The sequence below is a fragment of the Melanotaenia boesemani genome, chromosome 15, assembly GCF_017639745.1.
Source record: "Melanotaenia boesemani isolate fMelBoe1 chromosome 15, fMelBoe1.pri, whole genome shotgun sequence".
Taxonomy (NCBI): domain Eukaryota; kingdom Metazoa; phylum Chordata; class Actinopteri; order Atheriniformes; family Melanotaeniidae; genus Melanotaenia; species Melanotaenia boesemani.
In genome coordinates, this window is record NC_055696.1 from 26,152,983 (window position 1) to 26,165,701 (window position 12,719).

The 12,719-nt window shown below is 39.1% G+C and overlaps 1 protein-coding gene across 1 annotated transcript; it reads right to left on the minus strand.

Annotated features, from left to right (window-relative positions):
* Window positions 1–113: 113 nt before the first annotated feature.
* Window positions 114–12,277, minus strand: slc35f2 (solute carrier family 35 member F2). The gene is made up of 9 exons (XM_042009368.1): window positions 12,141–12,277; window positions 11,516–11,617; window positions 8,037–8,209; window positions 5,367–5,494; window positions 2,122–2,281; window positions 1,655–1,811; window positions 999–1,051; window positions 765–919; window positions 114–685 (listed from the first exon to the last, which is right to left on the minus strand). The coding sequence occupies exons 2-9, from the start codon at window positions 11,599–11,601 to the stop codon at window positions 485–487; spliced, it is 1,113 nt and encodes a 370-aa protein (XP_041865302.1). The 5' UTR covers window positions 11,602–11,617; window positions 12,141–12,277; the 3' UTR covers window positions 114–484.
* Window positions 12,278–12,719: the final 442 nt, after the last annotated feature.

A 12,719-nucleotide genomic window follows, 5' to 3' on the forward strand; every position in this document is an offset into this window, starting at 1 on the left:
GCAATTTCTTTTAAACAGCTAGAAAAGAACAGTAACTTGGAGCTCCACAGCTGGATGCAGAGATGATAAACATGACCACATCCTGCAAACTACACAGACGACAGAACACAGAGTATAAAAACAAGTTTAGTAAAGTAGGTAAAAAGTAAACCGGATGCATGCTAACATGCTTCGCTTTTGACAATTCAATATGTTCAATGCATGAGTAACAACTGCAGCAGCAAATGAGGCAGAAAAAACAAACTTTGGTGATTTCTTAAAGCTCAAATAAAATAAAAAAATAATTGACAAGTTTGGAAAAATATATATTCATCTTCAAAAGGTCGCTTCCAGTCCATGAGCAGTAACTGATGTGATAATAAACACACATTACAAATTATGTAACAGTACCTGAAATCAAATGTATTTTTCTCTTGTTAGGAATGTCTAACAATAAAAAAGTAAAGACTGATCTATATTATAGAAAAATAAAGTCTCTCTCTGGTCAGAGAGCAGTGAAGACCATCTCCGTGTGTGTCTGAGAGTCTGCGTGTGCGCCCAACAGGCGGTCTGATGAGTTCTCGACCGTTTGGTCGGCGGCCTCTTCGGCCGAATTGTCAGGGAGTGCCGAGTACGTTGGGACAGTGTTGAACATGATGAAACCCACTGTGATGATGACAAACGAGAGGACGTAGAGGGCAGAAAACTGGGGAGGACACACGGGACAAAAATGTTATTCACACAATAATCAAACATATTTTTGGGATGCCATATGCTCCACCTACCTCGTACTGGAAGAGGAAGAGGCCACAGAAGAGGCTGAAGAGGTCGGCAGTGAGCAGAGACAGGTTGACTGCCGTGGCGCTGGTCATCTTCACCACGACGGGCATGAAGCTGTACAGCGCGTACATACACAAGGTGTAGACCACAAACAGCATGGCTGCAGAGCACAACGGATGCAGGTCAGAGAGGGTGGCGCAGTGAGGAAATCCTCAGCTGCTGAGAACGAGGAGACTTACCGATACGAAAATCCCATTTGATTGCTGCTACAGCTGGAGCTTCCAGTACAGCTCTGCAAAAAAAAAAAACATGTTTCCAACTGGGATAAATAAAACATTTCTCATTTCAATCAGAAACACAAATTCTCAAAACAAAAAGTTAAGATGAAGACATGAAGACAGAAGAACTTTTAACCCTCAAAACTCTGCTAGACTTTATCCCGTCCAGGAGGTTTACAATCCAGCCACTAAATATAGTGTTTATTCAGTGTCCACAATGATCCATGATAACAGCATTATTTATCACATGTTCATCATAAAAAGATCACTGTCACTACTATGATGCAAAGAGACCTCTATTTAAACCTGGAAATGGTGGTGGAGCCACTTCCTGTCAAGCTTTCCACCAATCAGAGAGCTTAGATTGACAGTAATGTCCAATCAGGAGCAGCCAAAGATCAGAAAATTCTATGTGCGTCTGAAAAGAAAAAAATAATGCTCCTCTATGGCTGGAATAAAGCCAAGAAGATGTTTTTGATACAGGATGACTTTTCAGTCATATTTGGACTCAGCCCCTTTCAAGTGGAACTCAAAAGACATGAAATATTTAGAGACTTCTGACTTCACAAACCTTTGACTCCACAGTCGCGGTGGAGAAGTTAAACAATCTAACTTACAGCTGTATGCCACTGATGAGGGTCCCGAAGAGGCCCATCATGCCCAGGAACTCAACTCGGCTCTGGCTCTTCACCGTGTGTTCCTGGCACATGTTGGACACGGCGTAGAGGGCGGCGCTGAGCAGAACCAAACCATCGCCCAGCACAACATCACTGGCTGCACAGAGAGAAAGGAAGGTACAAGCGGCATTTCATTCATTCATTAGAAGATTTAATAAAGATCCATAAAGAGGCTGGAAGGTTGTCCCCCTCCTGGTTTTGGCTGCACACTTCCATTTAAAGGGGGTCCTTCATCTTAACAGCCCAATAGCAGGAAAAATATTTCCTCATCCACAGTGTCCATGGCTATCAGCTAACCACAGATTCCTGAATGAAAATGTGATTTCAATAAGAAGCTGATGTGTCTAAGTTAAACTGGAAGTTAAGATGAACAAAAAAAGAAACCTGAAGATGTAAATAGTCCTTACTAGATCCCTGGTCTCTTCCGGCCAAAATGTCAGCTCCCACCATGGCCCCCACCCCCAACAAGCACACCATCACGGCTACAAAGTGGACCAGCCTGTAGCGGGTCTTCAGGAAGAACCAGGAGAGCAGCATCAGCACTGGGATCACAAAGCAGTCCAGCAGCTGGAACAGAGCAGCAGAAACACTGATAATGAGACCACACGTCAGATAAGATAACCTACAATCTGCTCAACTGAAACAATTCTGCTAACAGAAGCTTCTGACTTTAAAACACCAACAGCAAGTATTCACTGCTCCAAACATCTAAAGATAAAACTGGGTATTTGTCCAGAGTTCCCTGGAGTTACTGGACTGCTCAAAACTACAAGACTGTGATGTGTGCTGGAGAAGTGAGAAGACCGGAAACTCAGTTATACATATGCTGCATGCATGTCAAATACCTGGAAGTTTCTGGGGATTTATAATAGTAATTATTAAGAAGCTGCTGGATATAAGGCTCTCTGTATATTTGATTAAATAAATAAATAAATTAAATAAATAAGTATAAAATTTTCTCATTTCATGACAGACAAAAGGGTCTTTTTTTTTAAACATTTGATGACCAGCAACATCTTATGAAGGGTAGAGGCTGTTCTAACAGCAGAGACAGTTGAGGTAGTTGATTTCCAGCTCAATGTGATTACTGATGCGTGTAATGGGATAAACGTGACAGTGGCCTCTTGCATAAACACATACCAAGAAAAAATCATACTGAGATACACTACACTCAGAAGTTTGGAATCACTTTCCCATTAAGTCCAAGTGGAAAACAGTTTTGTTTTCATCAACAATGACGAATTTATTTCGTTAACAAACCTTTTTTTCATGACGGTAACGAGACGGTGACGAGCTAAAAAAGGCTCTCTGATGACAAAAACATGACGAGACGTTTGTAAGATTTCGTTGAAGAGAAGAAAATGTTCAAGGGCTGATTGTCTGACATTAAAAATGTACGACATTTCTGCCTATTGTGAGCGCAATCTGTCAGTCAGCAATGCTGCTGCACCTTGGCCACACCCACCACCTGACGTGCAGCCCACACAGACCAGCAGTTTATTCATTCATAGATAAATCATGACGGCAGCGTTGACGAAGGTGATCGGAAGCAATGAAACGATTTATAGACAAATTTTAACTATAATCCATCATAATTTTACTGGCAGACCAGGTCAAGTTGAGCATGTATTCCTCATCCATTGCTCATATTTTGGGCATGTGTATGTTCAGGGTGGAGTATTTCACTTCAGAAAATTCTCAGAAAAAAAGCCACAGTTACCAAAGTAAGGATGTTCTTGCTCTTTGCCTTTTTGGAGTAATTGATTCCACAGTTAGCACTTTATCTGTGTAATGCATCATTCTAGATCAGAAAGTATTTGCTGTTGGTTGGGAAACCTTCCAAGTCTAAAACCATTCTTTTTAAATTTAGTAATTACTGATGAAAATAACCAAACAACAAGCTCACAATGTGTTGCTTTATGTTGAACGTATAGATCTGCTATTTTCTTGTGTGATATTTTTGTATGATGAAGTAGGGCATCAATTCATGAAAAAAAGCTGAAATACAGAAATAAAAGGTTTCTGCCTAACAACAGTAAAGTATAACACGGCAGCATTACATCCCTGTTGATGGGAAAGTCTCGGCTAAAGCTATCCGTCTGGTAAAGGATCTGGTTATTATGCAAAAGCATTAAGGTTAACTTATTTTATGAATTGCAATTCTTGTTGTAAACTGTCAACCTTAATTCCACTTTTTAATACGTATTATTGATCTAATTTAATTTGTTAAAAGACTAATACTTTTTCTGACTAAAACTAGAATAAAACCTTTTTGAGTTTTCGACTAAAACTATCAAACTTAGAAATGACTAAAATGTGACTAAAACTAATTAGCATTTTTGTCCTGAAGACTAAAACTGAGACTAAAACTGAGATGCCTGCCAAAAACAACACTGGTGGAAAGAGATCCCAAACTTCTGAGTGGCAGCTGGTAATGAGAGCAACAATGGTTTATTATACTGGTAATCACTGGTTTGATGCTATATATGTACAAGTCTTTATCCCATTTTCTGCTCCTGCCCTTTAATGCTTATTCTGTTAAAATGCTTGTTCTGTATTGGCTGTTTATTGAAAACCAATAAAAAAGATAATAAAAAGTGATTTATTGAGATACAGCTGAAGATACAGGGTTTTCTAAGCAGTGTTAATACTTAATACAGGGTTTCCGCTATATGTAAATGATGTTGCCATTCCTTCAGAATTATAATATTTTTTATAAAATGTTGCATTATATTGTATGAGTGGATTCATTTAAAAAAAAAAAAAAAAACATAAAGCCTACATTTACGTACATTTACAGACCATAATAAAAGTGTGAAATTGTACTCAGGAAATGTCACACTGCTCTGCACATAACTCCGTTTTGAAAAACGAACATCGGGGTCTTAACTTCCTGTCTGGTTCGACTGCGGCTAGCTTGGGGTTTACTGCTTTGGCACGACAGCAGCAACAAGAGAAGCAATGCTAAAGCCCTAAAAATTTACCTCTATCAACTGTCAGCAACAGACTCAATAAGGTGATATGAGGACCCATGTCCTCATACAGCTCAACACCGTGCAGCCCAATCAGCATCTACCAGGATTGGCAGATCGGCTCACTGTGAGCTTCACGGATGAGAGCAGGAGAACATCTGTGGTCTCATCAGGAGCCCAGACATTGTAGAGTGATTACAGGCAGGTGGAGGCCACGCCCCCTACTGAACCTCATTCTGATTGGTCTGGAGGTAATTTCCACAGAAGTTGGGTGAGACTGAGATCTGATCTTTCCACTTTTATTCTGAGTCTAAATCCAGACCACCATGATCCTGATTTCCATTATACATTTTGATCTTATTTTGTTCAACACATTTCACTATGTGATGAATAAAGATTCTCAACTGCAATATTTCATTCATCAACATCTAAGATGTGCTGAAAAAGTCTTCCCTTTATTGTTCTAAGCAGTGTATTATTTTTTTTATAAAAAAGAAATAAAGAGTTAAATAAAAATATAAAATATTTTATATCATATTTGATCATATTTTTATTTCCAACTTAAAGTTGTGTTTTTTTCCAATCAAAAAATTAACAAAATAAACAATATAACTTTATTTATACCCTAAAGCAAAATTTATTTTTCATTTCATTTAATGGATTTCAACAGTTTTTCATACCTGGATACTGGTTAGGGTGGTGAACTGGTACGCCTTCACAACTGCATAGTTTGCCTCCACATCTGCCAGACCCATCACCAGATACTTCCACCACTTGCTTCTTAAAATCTGAAGGATGTTGCTGTCACCTGTGGAAGAAAATCACTTTAGAAAGAAGAAAAGCTGCTTCCAAGTGTTTCATGTCTCCTTGTGGTCAGAAGGTCTCAGTGTTCAGCCTGCCTGCTCTTACCTGGACAGCTATTTTTCAGAAGGCCGGTCAAACCCAAAAAAAAAACTCATAGAGACAATATAGCTTAAAATGAGCATACTTATACGTACAGCTTTATTTAGGTTGCTATTTTATATAGAATGATGGGTTTTTTTACCTCCCCCATCAGGAACTTTTTCTGCAAAAAACTTTCTATAAACTTTCTCTGAGTCAGCAGCTCAGCATCAAGCAACATAAAAACCAAATTAGATTCAGTTTATTAACAAAAACTTAAAGCTGAGCTATTCTTCAAGATTTCAAAACGTTGAATTCGACCAAATTTGGGTCAAATGGATTAAATTTATAAACCCTTTACAAGCTGATTTTATACGCTTACATGATTTTCCATGAAGCCCTGTCTTTTTTTCTCAAATGGAAATAGTACTTTCTCTGAGTTAAAATGTATATCAGGGGTAGCCAACGTTGGTCCTCGAGGGCACCAATCCGGCAGGTTTTCCAGATTTCCCTGCTCCAGCACACCTGACTCAAATTAAATGGATCCAACAGCCTATAAGTATCTCCACAATGACTCGTTAGTGAAAGTCAGGTGTGTTGGGGCACGGAAATCTGGAAAACCTGCCGGGTTGGTGCCCCCGAGGACCAACGTTGGCTACCCCTGATGTATATATTTCACATTTTAGAAATGTGAGACAGAAGAGGTAGAAAACTGTAGTTTTAGGAGTATTTGGGTTTGTGTGTATGTTCGCTGAACCTGTATATGTGGAGGAAGATTCTCACTGGGAAGTGAAGATGGAGGAACATGACATACCAGAAGACTGTCCTGTGACATGAGTACAATTTATTTTTTATCCATGTATTTTCTGTCATCTTGGGTTCTTATGAAAATGCATTAAAAAAAAAAAAAAAAAAAAAACAAGCCGGAGACAACTTGTTCCAGATCAGAGCTGCAGGAAAACACCGATCACTTCATCTGTTCGTGTGTCGGTTTGTTAGCAGCTTGTTTCTCCACTCAAACACTCAGTCACCATGAGGTTAAAACCATCACGATTCAGAAGTGTTTAAACTTGAAATGTCGAGGCAAAGGCATCTTTTACTATTTTTATTTAACTTTATTTTTTTATTTTATGTTAACTATTTTTATTTTTTTCTCCAGTGTTTTCCACATAGGGGTCTTCCACTATCAGGCCTGCTCTGATTGTGGAGTCATTGCCATGGTGATGGTCCTTGTCTGGGTGGCTGGGGGCCCTGCACTGCAGCCTTATGGCAGGGTCTGGGCTCCTTTCTGCTCTGATCTGGGCAGTTTCTCTGGTGATTACCTCTGTGGATTCCATGGGACATTGTTTCCTCACCCGGTTCATCGGTGCCATGACAGATACCCATTTATGTTGCCATTTTTATAGACGTGTTGGAGACAATCTGTTGGGGGTGGTATATATGGTAATAGTACAGCTAAGCAGCTGTACTATTACAATAAATAGTACTTGGTAAATGTCTTTTGGATAACTGACCATTTTCATTGAAAATTCCAATTAGCTGCCATTTTTAGATATGGATGCTCTCCGTGTCAAATTATACATTTTTTATGCAAAATTTGAATTAGAAACTTTAGAATTTATACGAAGCTTCCTTCCATCTCACAAGACTTACATTAAGTGAGGCCAAATCAAGGGTCTATCACAGGGAAGACTATTCACACTCACCTTCACATAAACAGAGGGCTATGCACTGTAACTGAGCTTTCTTACTCTTGCAATGCCCAACGCAACCCTTTTTGAATTTGCAAGAGACCAATTCATAACTGGACTGGCATGCATCTGGTAGGCATGTCCAGAAGGGTTCATAGTACCCTTCAGATGTCTTTGACCAGCCCCATGTGTGCGGTGAAGGTAGTCCTGGTGTTGACATCAGCACTTGACCCCACACGTAACCTCCTTGGTATACTGCTCCCTTGACATGCTCTTCTAGGGCAGCCTTGGTTGGAGGGATTGATTGCACATTGTGCCTCTTTGCAAATAATTTCCTCCTTGCCGTATCTATTTTTGTGCATGTGCTGGTTTGGTCAAAGAGTAAGATAATAAACCTCTCAATTGTGGCCATTACCTCCTGTGGTATGTCATTTGGGGCTGAGGACAGTTTCAACAGGGCATACAGCCCACGCAGTCTTTTTCCCTTGGCTGACAAAGCTTTACACAGTGTTACAACCCGTTAGTGCATGGCGCCATGTTGAAAATTTATGATGGCTCCATATCCAAATCTTTTTGGACTGCCTTTGGCTATAAGTGTACCAAATTTCATGCTTGTACCACAAAAGGCTTGACTCCTTTATATTTTGAAGCTAAGCAGCTGTATTATGTTACCTGTTGTATGAAAAGTGCTTTATAAACAAAGTTTGATGTAATTTTTAAATTTAGGTCTCACTGTGATCAGTAAAGACCAACTTCCTGAGTGAGTAGTGGTGTGACCTTTGCGAGTGCAGAGGATTGTGGTGTAGGTGACCAACAGCAGGGCGTAGTTGAGGAAGCTCTGGAGCATGGGCGTCTCCACGCGGTAATCAGCGAGGTACTCGCAGCTCACCGCGGTCCCACAGATCAGCAGGGACAGGACCTGGCCCATGACGATGGTCTTCAGCAGACGCCTGCAAAGGCAGCAACAGGAATGTGAGTCAAAATACAAGAGATGGTTGTCCTACTTGCCCCCCATCTTTGCTTTTACATACACTCCTTAAAAGCAGCATGGATGATATAATCTATCAGTCACTCAAGGTTCGTGACCTCAGTTTTTTAGATGAAGATGGGAAGAAGATTTTGGTGAACAACTATCAGATGATGGTTAGCAAAAAGTTATTCAGAGAATTCACCTATCCTCCATTTGCCTCTAACATGTGATAATCCAATTTTAAACTGTACAATGACTACACTGGTCTAGATGATAACCCTCTATGTGACTGTTATAAACAATCCTTGGGTATTCTGTGTCATATTTCTGATTCATGTCCAAAATTCTCAAACTCCTGGCATTTATTTTTTCCAACTATCTCACAGGTTTTGGGTCAAATCATTACTTACACCCTCTGTGACCACAGCAATATTTGGTTTAATACCTTCGCATGTAAATGTGAGCTCTGCTCAAACTGATGTTATTGTCTTTTGCTCTCTTTTGAGGGCTTATTTTGTGTAAGTGGAAAGACTCTTCACCTCCAACAACATGATGTGATGTTTTATCAAAGGGTCACTCAAACGTTTATTTTCAACGCGATGGCCTTTTCTTTCTTTTGTGTCAAATATTGTGATGATTGCTCCCCAGGTCAATATGGTATTTTTGACACAAACCATGTCTCTATGAAAGCAGTCTGCCTGGTTTTGTTCCTTATATTTGGGAAGCGGGTGGCAACTGTTTGTTTTGTTGTTGTTTGAATTTTCTTTTCTTCTCTGTGTTCTTGGCTGCCTTTGAAATTCTCAGCAAATGTTTCTGTACATGATTAAAAAAAAACACAAAAAAACTTTGTTTAAGAGAAAAAAACAGATCTCTCGTTGAATCCTCTGAGTTTTGATGCAGAGAGAAAACAGCAGTCTGAAAGGAGAAGTTTCTGTCTGAAAAGCAACTGTATCTGCAAAAACATGAGAAACAAGTTCTTTCTAGGTAAAGTAATATTTACATGGTTTTCTTAAAAAAAAAATCATTGTGTCAGTCTGACCAATTACAGACTTTTAAAATGCACGGAAGCACATTACGTTTTATATCCAAGCTCTCAAAACAGAGACAGCATGATGATGCAGGTAAAGGTGGAATCACTCCTGCATGTTTATCTCAGCTAGACTCAAACATACGGTGGTGCTGTGCACACGCTGCTCACCTCCTTCTATTTGTGACTTTCAGTATAAATAGTATAAGTGTACATTAATTAGGCCGCTCTCATCTCAAAAATCAATATTTGGTACCGCTTTTGTTCCAAGAATCAAGTCTTGTAAAGAGTTTATTAAAGGATATAAAAACACACCAACATCATTATTGAATAGTATAACATGGTCAGATCACTCTTGATCCATTTATAGCCCTAACATAAAAACAGGCCAACCAAATGCCCAATAAATCTCTCTTTAACTTGTTTGCTTCTTTCTTCTAAAGAAAGAAACAGCTAAGCATGTGGCACTGTGATAAACATATACAAATATGAATACAAACAACTTTATTGATCCCAAAAGAAATTGTTGAGCCAGAGTTCAGGAAACCATAAATAAATAATCAATAAAATGGTCTAAACAGTAATAGTAAGAATAGAAAATACAACTACAACTATAAAGTGTCTTAGGCAGCAAGATAGATAAGGAATGCTGTATAAGTGCATCAACCAGATTGAGACATCTGCATTGATAAACTATTTCCAAGAAAATAGATACTGCATATGAAGGAACACTACATATCTCTTGGCTCCACATAACACTTCCAGACTGTTGTGCTTCTCTAATAAAATCCTGATATTAAAGCAGCAGCATTTGACAAAAATCTCTGTTCAAGTAAACAGATGTCTGCACGGTGAATCCAGCTGTGCTGGCATGTTCGATTATTTCATACGGACAAAATGACAGAACCTTTTTACATTCTTCAGTCATTAATTCGATTCCCATCCCATGAATGTAAACGACATAAACGGTGGTACAATCAAAAGGCCGAGCAGAGCGATAACTGCAGCACCAATCAACCATGCACATAACCGCGCTCAGTGTTAATTTTGTACCTTCTGGGGTACTATAGTAATTCTGGGCATATGTTTACCATCCACTTTATCACGTCCACCTGTTCAAGTGCTGATTAACACAAACATCTAATCAGCCAATCACACAGCAGCATCTAGTCATATAGACATGATGAAGATGACATGCTAAAGTTCAAACTAAGCATCAGAATGAGGACGAAAGGAGATTTAAGTGACTTTGAACCATAGACTGTACATAAAAAATGGACGGAGCCTCCATGACGTCACCTGTAGGTTTCTGAAGAGCTTAATTGAAGCTCATTGGGTGTTCCCACCGTCACCACCTTGGCAGCGTCACGCGTGTTGTCATTCCCGGAAAATCCAAAAATGGGCAAAGAGTTGGAGCTGAGAGGGGGACTGTGAAGGTGGGGGTGAATGACTGACACCCATCAAACGCTGAGCTGCCTGTAGCTAAGAGCTAACCGAGCTAACCCAAAGCAATGGTAGCTAACCAGCTAATGGAGGTAGGCGGATTAAAGCTAAGGCATGCTGTTAGCCAGCTAAAAACCACGTTTGTGCTGCACTCTCCCTTCTTTCCGCGAATACTGGATACCTGTCAATAAAAAGGACACGCCCCTAATTATGCAGAATTTCAAGATTAAATAACATCCAAACGGATGAGTTAGAAAAAATTCACCCCCCTCCCCCTCACAGTTGTCATGAAGGTAAACTTGACCTATTAATCCTAAAATGGATTTTTGTACCAGGCTTTAAACATGTTTATTTCTGCTGTCAAGTTGGGTCTTTTTAACATGGGAGTCTATGGAGATTTACTGTTTTGGAGCCAGCCCCTAGTGGTTGAGGGGTGAACTGCAATTTTTTGCACTTTCGCAAAGGCTTCAGATTTTACTAGCCGAGGTTGCCGCTTGCTTTGAACGTGGCATGGTTGTTGGTCTGAGTATTAACGGGGAATTTTCACACACAACCATCTCTATGGTTTACAGAGAATGGTCTGAAGAAGAGAAAATATCCAGTAAGCAGCAGTTGTCTGAACCAGAATGTCTGATCATGTCCATCCCTTTATGACCACAGTGTTGCATCTTCTGATGGCTACTTCCTGCAGGATAATGCACCATGTCACAAAGCGCAGATCATCTCCACCTGCTTTGTTGAACAGGACAATGAGTCTACTGGACTTCAATGGCCTCCACAGTCACCAGAAATAACCCAAAAATTGGTATTGCTCACCATGTGAAGACATCCCTCCAGCTGTAACTGTATCCACAGGCAACCCTCCATTTCCCACACAATTTGTCTTCCTCAGGCTGCTCCATCCTTTGAGAGCTAAACCTAAACAGACAGCAAGAACAAGAAAGATTAAAATCTGGGGAACATGGCACAAAATTCCAAAGGAATGTGACGTGCTTAGTAATGGGATTATCACATAAACTATGGGGTAGAAAAATGCCATTCCGCTTTGTACTGATAAAAGCATCTATACTGAATTATCTGTTAGTAAATCTAGAATAAATTTCAGAAAGGCTACCACTCTGGATCTAAACCAATTTCAAGTTTAGGTGTACATTATGAATTTTAACTGTGTTAAACCAAACTATTAACAATAAAAGACATATCCCGAATTATAATGTAACCATGAATTATTCGTATTATGTATTTTAACACGTTCATGATGGTATAAACGACTCACAATAACAACACAAATGTTAAAACGTTACTTTTTCAATGATGTTTGGAAAACCTGCTGTGCGCGTGCGAGTTACAGCGGCGTACATCGGTGACTCCCTGTATCTCTGAACGAAACAACCAACGACTAAATAAAAACAAATATAAAAAAACACGTAACTTTACATACGTTTTCAGACTAGTCAGTCACGCCATGAAAGCAGGAGGGATCATTTACAGCGACCGTCTCTCATCATTCTGCTCTCCGAGATATCCATGCGGAACATCTTCTGGGCTGGAGAGGATCAGTCTAACCTCGTGCTGTCAAGTCCCGCCTTCTCAATTTTGATTGGTGTGACAGAAAATGATGACGTATACCAAATGTTGGTTGGAAACCAACGATGGAAAAGATGATGATGAATTTAAATATATGAACCTAAAATTATGATTATATAAATAATTATAATAAAAATTAAATTAAATTGTAATAAAAAATATAATTCAAAATTATAATTATAAAATATAAAAAAATTATTATATAAACACTAGAAAAAATGTTTAAAAAACATTAAAATAAATACTAGACATTTTATTTACAGTCACTGACTAAAATTAAAATGTCCTTAAATAATCGCGTTTTAGCAACAGTTTTTTTTTTTTTTTTTTTTTTTTTTTTTTAATGGAAGTAATAATCATACCAGACGTTTTCATGGGTTGTCTGGCTCTACATGCCATAGATAATAAAACCATCCAGGTTGATGTCAGAGAA